This window comes from Salvelinus alpinus, chromosome 3 (genome assembly GCF_045679555.1).
Source record: "Salvelinus alpinus chromosome 3, SLU_Salpinus.1, whole genome shotgun sequence".
Taxonomy (NCBI): domain Eukaryota; kingdom Metazoa; phylum Chordata; class Actinopteri; order Salmoniformes; family Salmonidae; genus Salvelinus; species Salvelinus alpinus.
Genome location: NC_092088.1, coordinates 74,529,112 through 74,540,369, shown reverse-complemented (window position 1 = coordinate 74,540,369; position 11,258 = coordinate 74,529,112). Strand labels below are relative to the sequence as shown.

At 42.0% G+C, this 11,258-nt stretch overlaps 1 protein-coding gene across 1 annotated transcript; it reads right to left on the bottom strand.

Moving 5' to 3' along the window:
* Nucleotides 1-4,773: 4,773 nt before the first annotated feature.
* Nucleotides 4,774-10,097, bottom strand: LOC139571318 (thyrotroph embryonic factor-like). Its single transcript, XM_071394077.1, has 5 exons — nucleotides 9,718-10,097; nucleotides 8,582-8,956; nucleotides 7,772-7,992; nucleotides 7,190-7,401; nucleotides 4,774-6,987 (listed from the first exon to the last, which is right to left on the bottom strand). Exons 1-5 carry the CDS (start codon nucleotides 9,836-9,838, stop codon nucleotides 6,966-6,968), a joined length of 951 nt encoding a protein of 316 aa, XP_071250178.1. The 5' UTR covers nucleotides 9,839-10,097; the 3' UTR covers nucleotides 4,774-6,965.
* Between the last annotated feature and the right edge of the window lie 1,161 nt (nucleotides 10,098-11,258).

Below are 11,258 nucleotides of genomic sequence, written 5' to 3'. Positions count from 1 at the left end.
CGGTTTAATGGTGGAGTTAGAGGACCCGTTTTGTTTTTACATGCCAAAGTGATTGCTTTTTGTAAAAACGCTTTATCTGCCTTCCCAATGAAAACTAGTTTGTAAATTCGAACATTTTATGGAAAATAGACGTATTGTAAAAACTATTGGTCGCTAAGTCCGGAGAAATGACGTACCATGTTAAAAAAAACTGTTGGTCACTAAATACGGTAAGAAGGACCACGTAAAAACTTTTGGCTGATCTGCCCTCACCTGTTTGTGCAGTCGGCTGTAAATGCCCTCACCCGCTATATACTTAACTTATGGGTTGGTTCTGTTCTCAATAGTGCTGTCCAGTTAGAACATGATGTTGAGGACCATCACTGTACTCATGATAGTCACCACCACACACAGACACAGCTGTTTCCTTTGAAGATGTTTATATGGTTTTGGTAATCCGAATGGCTTGGAATCTTATTGTTATGGCTATTTCGATGCACACACAACATTCAGACATTCGTGTTACTGTCGACAATAAACAGTCCTACGAAACATGCGTCTTCTCCCTTCGGATGACGATAACGCTGACCTGAGTGGGCGGGTGCAGTGTCCAGATGCGCATTTCCAATCGCTCTGATTGGTTGGGAATGGCAGGTTTATGATGGTTGAGGGATAACTAAGGTAGGCTGAGCAGCCAAACTAACGGGACTTTAGCGAAACTGAAGGGACTGTGAGGGGAAGTTTGGCAGTAGTGGGAAAAAGTACCAGTTGTCATACTTGAGTAAAAGTAAAGATACCTTAATAGAAAATTATTCAAGTAAAAGTGAGTCACCCAGTAAGATACTACTTGAGTAAGAGTCTAAAAGTATTTGGTTTTAAATATACTTATCAAAAGAAGTATCAAAAGAAAATGTAATTGCTAAAATATACTTAAGTATCAAAAGTAAAAGTATAAATCATTTGAAATTCCTTATATTTAGCAAAACAGCACCATTTTCTGTTTTTGTTTTTTGTTACGGAGACCCAGCGGCACGCTCCAACACTCAGACATATTTACAAACAAAGAATTTGTATTTGGTGAGTCCGTCAGATCAGAGGCAGTAGGGGTGTTCTCTTGAGAAGTGCATGAATTTCACAATTTTCCTGTCCTGCTAAGCGTTCAAAATGTAACGAGTAATTTTGGGTGTTAGGGAAAATGATGGGGTAAAAAGTACATTATTTTCTTTAGGAATGTAGGGAAGTAAAAGTAGACAAAAATATAAGTAGTAAAGAACAGATACCCCCAAAAACTACTTTAGTACTTTACACCACTAAAGTTAGGATGTCTTCTAATGTAGTTGTGTTGTTTGTAAATGGCTTTAAGCTATATCACCGCCATCTAGTGGCCACAAATGAATGACAAGATGTGATTCGGGACTCCAGCACTGCGGGTGACAGTAAATCACCATTTTAACCTTTATGCTTTTTTTCAACACAAAATAAGAATATTGACTTCTTCAAAACGGAGATGGCCTCAATGGCAGGTATGGGTAACTGCATACGTGGAGTATTGCCGCGTTCAAAACAACTCGAGAAAATAAAAACTAGCTCTGACTGGGGAAAAAAATAAGTTTTGAACGGTCATTCAACTCGGAATTCCAAGTCAGGCACTTGGGCCTATTTCTAGAGCTCTAACATTTCGACCTGAAGATGACTGACGTCATGATTTGAACTTTTTTCTACAAGTTCACAGTTAACTTAAAAGCACCATGTGGCCTCCCGAGTGGCGCAGCGGTCTAGAGGCGTCACTACCGATCCGGGTTCGATCCCAGTCTGTGTCACAGCCGGTCGCGACCTGGAGACCCATGCGGTGGCATACAATTGGCCCAGCGTCGTCTGGGTTAGGGAGGGTTTGGCCGGCTGGGATGTCCTTGTCCCATCGCGCTCTAGCGCCTCCTTGTGGCGGTCGGGCTCATGCACGCTGACAAGGACGTCAACTGTAGGGTGTTTCCTCTGACACGTTGGTGCGGCTGGCTTCCGGGTTAAGCAAGTGTAACAGTATAACTTTAGTACGTCCCCTCGCCCCGACACGGGCGCGAACCAGGGACCCTCTGCACACATCGACAACTGACACCCACGAAGCGTCGTTACCCATCGCTCCACAAAAGCCGCGGCCCTTGCAGAGCAAGGGGCAACACTACATATTGGTTTCAGAGCAAGTGACGTAACTGATTGAAATGCTACTAGCGCGTACCCGCTAACTAGCTAGCCATTTCACATCCGTTACACTCACCCCCCTTTCAACCTCCTCCTTTTCCGCAGCAACCAGTGATCCGGGTCAACAGCATCAATGTAACAGTATAACTTTAGTACGTCCCCTCGCCCCGACACGGGCGCGAACCAGGGACCCTCTGCACACATCGACAACTGACACCCACGAAGCGTCGTTACCCATCGCTCCACAAAAGCCGCGGCCCTTGCAGAGCAAGGGGCAACACTACATATTGGTTTCAGAGCAAGTGACGTAACTGATTGAAATGCTACTAGCGCGTACCCGCTAACTAGCTAGCCATTTCACATCCGTTACACAAGCAGTGTGTCCAGAAGCAGTGCGGCTTTGCGGGGTCGTGTTTTGGAGGTCGCATGGCTCTCAACCTTCACCTCTCCTGATTCCGTACAGGAGTTGCAGCGATGGGACAAGACTAACTACCAATTTGGATATCACAAAAAAGGGGTAAAAAAATAAAAGCACCATGTGTCTGAAAGTGGGCATTGCGAAATAAGTGGGAGGGTCAATATATGGAAACAACAGCAAATTGGGCAGATTGGTTGCAACGCAAGACAAATAAATTTGTATTTGTTGCGTACACAGTTTAGCGGGTGCAGCGAAATGCCCATGTTCCCAGTTCCTATCAATCAATGCAGTAAATGTCCACAAGCACACAATCATCCAAAATGTGAAAGAGAGCGACCCGGCTCTAAGTATTTTACTGGTTTGTGACTCACTGACACCGCCCCCGGTTAGAGGGGAATAAAGCAGTCCAAGAGTTAATACACCCCAGAACTTTATTCAATCACAGTAGAAGATGAACATGGGATGCAAAGTGGGAGAGATAGTGGAATAGTAGTGGTTCTGTAACAGGAGAAACAAAGGTAATCCAGTCCAATGTACACAATACTATAACTGAGAGTACAAGTAGAGCAACAAGGCTATTAACAAGAGGACTGTATGCAAATGTATATGCTACCTGCAGGTTAGAGTACCCAGTGGTAGCCGGCTGGTGATTGAGGGGCAGAGTACTGGGTGGAGGCCGTCTAGCAGTGGCTGTTTAACAGTTTGATGGCCTATGGATAGAAGCTGTTTATCAGTCTCTCGTGCCCCAGCTTTGATGCACCTGTACTGTCTCCGCCTTCTAGATGGTAGTGGGGTGAACAGGCCATGGCTCAGGTGGCAGAGGTTCTTGATGATCTTCTTGGCCTTCTTTTGACACCGGGTGCTGTAGATGTCCTGGAGGGCAGGCAGTGTGCCCCCGATGGTGTGTTGGGCTGACCACACCACCCTCTGGAGAGCCCTGAAGTTGTGGATGGTTCAATACAGCCCGACAGGATGCTCTCAATGGTGCATCTGTAGAAGTTTGTGAGGGACTTTGGGGCTGCTTGCTGTTTCCTTGTAGCATTTTAGCTAAACTGGTTAGGATTATTAACATGGGAGGTTAGGAGAAGAGTTAGGGTTAGGCTTAGCTAAAAGGCTATGAGGAAGTAACAAAACAGACTTGAGTATCAACCAACCTGTCCAATTAGCTATTATGTTTCCACACACCCACATATGTTGTTCCTCCCAATTATTTTGCAACACCACTTTCAGAAACACTCCATATATGCAGTTGTTTATGACTCCTCTACAGTGCTGCCTATGCTGTCACAGACACCATAATGAGACAAATATAAAGTCCTCTAACTCTATGGTTGGTCCCATCGCATAACCTCATGGACTACCCACTGGGCACAGATGTCAGTTCAATGTCTAGTTTAGATTTACACCTTTGGTTGAGTTTAACTAAATCTAAACTAGACATTGAACTGACATCTGGTTTCATGGTTTCTCCCAGTCTCAGAGAGGCTTATACAACAGTGACTGAATGTTACACAACACCTGGCATGGGCAGAAGTTTCTTTTAAGACCAAGTAAAATGCCATAAATGCCCTAATGTTGACCTTTTGCAAGTCCAATCAGTTTTCCACATTGATTCAACGTCACACTGATTTTTTTTGTGTGGAAATGACATGGAAATAACATTGATTCAACCAGGTAAAACGTCATGTATCATGGGTCAATTGTGACCGACTGATCTACAATAAGTAATGAGTAGTTATTTATGATGCAAGGTTCGTTGTACATCTGTCAGTCGATAGTCGTCTGCACTGTCACCTGCAATTTCAATCAAGCCCTATTACTTGCTGTTCTTGGCCAGTTCCTCATCATTTCTTCCTCCCAATCTCCCCCAACAGATGGCATTGTTTCAGAGAGGCTTATACAACAGTGACTGAATGTGTTACACAACCCCTGGCATGGACAGAAGTTTCTTTTAAGACCAAGTAAAATGCCAAAAAATAGTCAATGGATAAATTCTGTCCTGAAAGGTTATTCATGGAGTGTTCCTTTGTCTGGCTGGTTTCTTCTAAAGACTGTCATGTCTGTCAGCTTTTACCCATTGCCTCATGAAAGTAGATAGTACTGCAGAGAGACCGGGTGTCATATTACACTTAAAACACAGACATGTAATTTAGCCACCAAACAACACCTTCACTGTGTGCTCAGTTTTCAACAATGCTTTATTCATATACAGGGCATATGTTATCCACACATAAAATGCCACAATTTGTATACAACATTAAAAAAAAGATTAGATAATTCTCCAACAGTTCTAAGAATTTTCCCTGCACCAGTTGTATAACATATGTGCACATTTTCTTAAAATGTTGTAGCAGGTTGTAGCATAATACTTTTCCCCAAAAAATATTGAACATGTCAGGAAGTGTGCTAATGTTTAGCGGTAACCCAATCAAGTCAGTGTTTTACTGACATTGTTTACTGGTTTATGGAAATCAATATATTATTTTATATTCCATAAAAAAAAAACTTACATCGTCTACCAGCTTTTCCAAATCAAAATCTTGGAACGATTTCCTACATTATTAATGAAAGCCCTAATGATGTTACACATAATTTTGTGCAGATATCAGCGTTGAGCACTGACCTACAGTTATAGTGTATTATAACGACCAACGGAATTCATATATAAGAGCAGAAAATACTGGTTATTTAAGCCAGGGTAACAATGACTTTAGTTGGAAACTGACCCTAGAGAGAAGTCTAAAGACTGGAAGACCTCTAACACACAAAGGGTTGTCTTATCTTGTCCAGATTTAGCAAACAACCAATAAATGAATCTTTCAATTTGAATGAGGTTCTCATTTGTTAACACACACAAAACCAACTATCAAATATCTTTACAAAAATAAAATCCAGACTACTTTCCAAAGGTAAATCTTCAAAGAATTTCCCAAACATGAGCTGGAAGCACTGCAATCACCTATTTTCCTCTTATTACATCAGCAGGTATTAGGAACGTGACAAGCGAGCTTGGTAACAAGGAAACACAGGCCAAAGGGCAAAACCCAGGAGACAGAAACCCTGAAAAGAGACTTGAGTTTTGGGGTCTGATATGGTAATATAAACAGACACTGGGCATCGCAATGACTCGGCTGAAGACACTGTGAGGTCCTTGTTGAAACTGAGGCCCAGTTCAAACCACATGGATGAGTTGAGAAACCTCCTGGTTTTACCAAAAGGAATTTCAAAAACAGCAACATTTATCAAAAGCTATTTAAAAAAACTTCAACATACACAAACTTAACCAAATTTCAGGTGTAGCCCGTTTTCCGGTTTCATATGAGGTAACTAAAATATATTCTACTCATTGCAGACGGAGCACAAGCACAATAACATTTCACCTTTTTACATTGAGTGTGGTAACTGTCCATATCTGCATGTCTGTAGAAGATCAAGGTCCCAGAGAAGTTGGATAAATTGCTTTCCAAAGTAGTAAACAGGAGCAAGGTTGGAGTTTTACTTTTGGTTGAACACATTCTCTAACTGCAGAAAACTCATAAATTGCACAGTTATGTCATAGATACGGTAAGTCAACTGGTTTATAATATTTTTATATCGAGTTATATTTCAAACTAAGGAAAAGGTCTGGAAAATATAGCTCTGCTACTATTTACATTTTTTGTGGGTTCTATACTGTACACCACTTTGAAGCATTTCTTAATAAAAACCACAAAACACTGAGAACCTGAAGAGTGAATCAATTTCCTTGAAATGACAAGGATCCAAGAGCAGTGGACAATAGACTGAAGACAGAGAGACTTTAAAATATTACAAATCATTATGTACAGTTTGGAGCAAGTTTTAACATGTACTTGTACAGGAAGAGATTTGTATTGAAAGTCTTCCTAACATGGTTTTAAAACTTCTACCAAGCAGTAATAGTCCCCTGATTAACTTGAGTTATTGAATTTGACGGTTATTTATGCATTTTATTTAACCTGCTTTTTTTTGCAGGGGAAGTCCCATTGAGACCAAAGTTTAGAGTAAAAGTATAAGCCATACTAGTTTAGACTAAAACCCTAAAAGATAAAAATCCTTTTCAGTTTACTTAGTAAAATGTCACCCACCCTTACCCCACCAATTTCAATCCCTCAAAATATGAACACAATTATCTTTTTACTGGCCAATGGTGTACAAAACATGACCAAAAATACACTCATTGCAGTGCATTGAAATAAGCACCTAAATATGAAAATGTACTCACACAAGTTTTAAAAACAATAAGCAGGGGTCTTCCACATTCCTCCTCCTCCTGTTCTTCTTCATCATCTCATCCATCAATCCATTCGACTCATTTATTCACTGTTTCGCCACAAATAAAATCATTAGTAGCCTACTTGTCTTCCAGCGGTGCACTTGAAATAAAAGAGAAAAAGGTGAAGAGGGGAGGGGAGGGTTAACATTTCATTTTCACATGAAGCGCAACAGTGGGTATTCACAACTGATTCCTGACCACAAACTAAGGATGTTACTACATAGTGACCTGACCAAAATAAAGTGACTGGCTGATGCAATCTGTGTGCACCGGCCAGCGGTTGTCTGTGTTTGGTCCCTTACAGCTCTCCGAATTTTGCCGCGTAGCGGGCCACGACATTCTTGCTGCGGGCAAAGTCCTTCCGTAGCTCGCCCACTTCCTGTCGCAGCGCCGTGTTCTCGCGCTCCAGGAACGCCGCCCGCACTGTGATCTGGTTCTCCTTGAGTCGCCGCGCGTCCCGGGAACGCTTCGCTGCCACATTGTTCTTCTTCCTCCTATGCCAGTACTTTTCATCCTGGTGAGGAGAGACAGGTGTAGAGGGGGAAAGAGAAAGAGCAGAGAGTACCGGGAGAAAGAGAGAGAGAACAAGGTTATTATTGAAAGCGATCTTGATGCTGAGGGCATGCTTTCAATTAAGTTATTGAAAGCATCCTTGAAAAGCAAACTTGTTTTTCCTCACTGGTGATAAGTTATTTAAAGCAACCTTCAAAATGGCTGAATGCTCTATGAACTAACTGATGGTACTGGAATACAAAATAAAATATTACAACAACAAAAAATTATAAACAAAATCCAATTCCTCTTCTTGGAATTAGAAAAAGCTGTGTACACCTACCTACATACCAAACCCACATTTCCATTCTCCATGTCTCTGATTTACTTACCTTAGAATCCTCAGGTACATACACCTTCTTGGCCTTCTTGATCATTGGTTGAGGTTTGAGTTCCTCCTCTGAGAACTTGTGTTTGCGTGGGTTGAACAGCTCTCCTCCAGGAACACTGGACAGGACCAGGTCGGTAGGATCTGGGTCAAAGTTCACGTCCACCTCAATCTCCTCTGGGTCGGTGGGTTCAGGGGTCAGCCTGTCCTTGTCTGTCACTACCTCTGTGGGGGAGACACAGGTGACCAAGCATTAGGGTTCAAGTATACCGTTTGGGTTAATGTGCAAATGCTACTATCAGTTTTACGGGTTGATAAATAAATGCTCCTGGTGTAAATGAGGCATTCTATTATGCGAGACTGCAAGTCCTGTTCCAGAACCATATATTTGGCTATATCCTGAACTGGAGTAGATTAGAATAAATCCAGTGACTCAAATTGGCAGACATCAAGTTAAAGACTTCTATATTTGATAACGATGGCCTCCACGGAGCCCAGCCCACGTCTGTTGGTCAGCATAGCTACGATCTATTTTCACCACCATCTACGCCAGCGACAGTGCATACTGCCTTGAATGACATTCAAAACACACCAGCATGTTTCCCTGTACATGTGTGTCCTTGGTGCTCAGACTATCTGACTGTCTATGGCAGAACCGAGAACAACTTACTTGGTTTACTTTGATATTTAATGCATTTTTTTCTCACTTTTTGTATTACTTACACATTATACCATGTAACTACCAGTGTAACAACACTAACAGACTAATATGTAAATGCATAAGGCTCTAAAGGTCTCACAGATGTTGGCCTACCTGTGTCATCTGCGATGTCAATACTGTTGAGGGTGATAGTGACACCTTCTTCCTCACACTGATCCAGCTCCAGGATGGGCAGCAGGGAAATGGGGGCGGCTGGGGCTCTCTTGGGCTTGGCTGCCATGGTGGTGGGCGTCTCGGTCTTCCCTGCATTCTCCATGTTGAGCGCATCGTCCAGGGACGAGGGCGAGGTGGAGATGCCGTTCTCCATGAGGAACTCCTCCAGGTCCATGTACTCCAGGTGGAAGGTCTCCCCATTGTACGGGATAGTCTTATCCCAGATGGCAGGGGTCAGGGCGGCCGATGGACCCATCCCACTCCCTCCTTCAAGGTCCACATTGTCCCCCATAAGCAGCTTCTCCTTGTCATTGTCTGTGGCAGCAAAACAGAAAAGCATTGGTTATTTTATGAGTTATGGCAGGGTGGATAAAACAAATGGAGGAGAAGAGTCATTGGAAAAGGGTTTATTTGACATGGTAATTCAGTAGATTGTAAATGGCTGTGGATAAAACACTCAGAACACACACATACATACATGCATACATATATAAATAAAGTGGTCCATGTGACAATCTAGCCCACAAGTATGATCATGCAGGCTTCATGTTTCAAACAATGGACGAGATATGATGAAATACTACATCAGAATTTGGTATTAAAGTGGACCTTGACACTACTAGACAGAAAAATGTGACCTACTAATAGTGGTTCCAGTAAAGTTACGGAGTTGCGATGAGGTTTAGAGAGGAATTTACTGTCAACTAACCTTGTTATTTTTAGTGCTACATTGATATTGATTACTCCATTGTTGTTGGCGCTTGCAAGAAAGGCATTTCACTGTACTTGTGCACTTGACATTAAAAATGGTGTGCTGTCTGCGAACCCCATAATTAAAGTGTAGCTACCCAATTTTAGTTTCAATTCAGATGAAGGGATAGCTGAATTCTTGTAGATAATAACACTATAAAAACAACAGACAGAAAGGGTGTGATTCTGTGTACCAATTTCCTACATTGCATACGTTGTATTCGCATTCGGCTTTCTCCGGCACAATTCGGCCTCTTCTCAGTTATTTTCCTAGAACAAACGATGCGTACAAACCCCACACAGAGAAGCATCTAGAGTAGACTTACCATCGTCGCCCTCGAGTAAATTCGGTGGGGGCATTTCCATTATTTTCTTCAATACCACGGGAAAAGCACCCGGTGACCCCATGAAGGTTTCCAGTGGGGTGGTGATCGGCTCTCCTGACATTTTTTACGGCAATTACGCAAAAACAAATTTTAAGATATGCTCCTTCAACAATGAAGCATAGGCTAATGTAACAGAATATCCTCTCCGTGAAACAAAAGTATCCGTTAGAGAAACTGCAATTTGGCTAAATGTTACAATGTAACAGCGAACGACACGACATTAGACTACCTCTTCAGAGTATGACCTGACTCCACAAATAACGTAACAAAAAACGTTTTGTTGGTCAACAGAAACCGCACCTCTTGAGTAGAAAATATACAATAACCCTGTTCTGATTGGTGCTTTTCATCTATTGCATTATGAATATTAACATTCTCTGAGCAACGTAGGCATGGTATGATATACCATTGGTTGACCGAATTATATATCTGTTGTAACCCTGCATAAATTAGAGGAAAACGTGTTGGGAGGGTGGAACAACCTCAATGATATATATATCCATACGTTAGACTTAGACAGTCACTTAGGAAAGCAAATGTTGGTAGAGTTGGTGTGTAGTGACAGTACCTTACAGCTACGCATGCAGTGTCAAAATGTACTTTGACAATTGCCCCAATTTCTCTAGGAACAAATGTGTTTTTAGGCCTATTTATTTTACCAGCTATTCAGGGCATCAAACAATCTATAGGCGGTATGACTCCTTTGTGAGGAAAATAACATTTGTTTTATTGTCTAGCCTATGCCATATAACATAGCAATTGTGAGTAACACATTTTCCGGTTTCCCAAAATAATTTTAAGCCTAAAATAAAAGGAAACCGAGCCCTGGTTCATTCGCTTCGTTCTCACATGGCAACACGTGCCATCATCGTATGCAAAAAAAAAACACGGAGACCAATGAAGACTGCGCAGTGAGCGCCTACTATTCAAATTGAGTACACGTGAACGACCGGTCTGCTCTGCTGCATTGCCAGGGGGAGGTGCGGAGCTATGCGATTTGAGACAGGTGTCGCTATTTTACTGGCATTTTACCGTGACACGTTTTTTTCAGTCACTGTATTTATGGACACATCTCCGTACGATATTGTGCTAGGCACTCACATTAAGCATGATACTTTACTATACACACTACACTTATCTAGACACTAAACAGCCTACATATATTCAGACATGGGCTAGTCCATACGGCTGCGCACAATTGGCCCAGCGTCGTCCGGGTTTGGCAGATGTAGGCCCATCATAGTAAATAAGAATTTGTCCTTAACTGACTTGCCTAGTTAAATAAAAGGTAAAAAAAAAAAAAAAAAAAGTCATATGCATATACACCAGTGGAGGCTGCTGTGGGGAGGATGACTCATAATAATGGCCAGAATGGAGCAAATGGAATGGCATCAAACACATGGTTTTAATCTGTTTGAAACCATTCCATTTACTCCATTATACTCAATTCCAGCCATTATTATGCCCAATAATATTTTTTC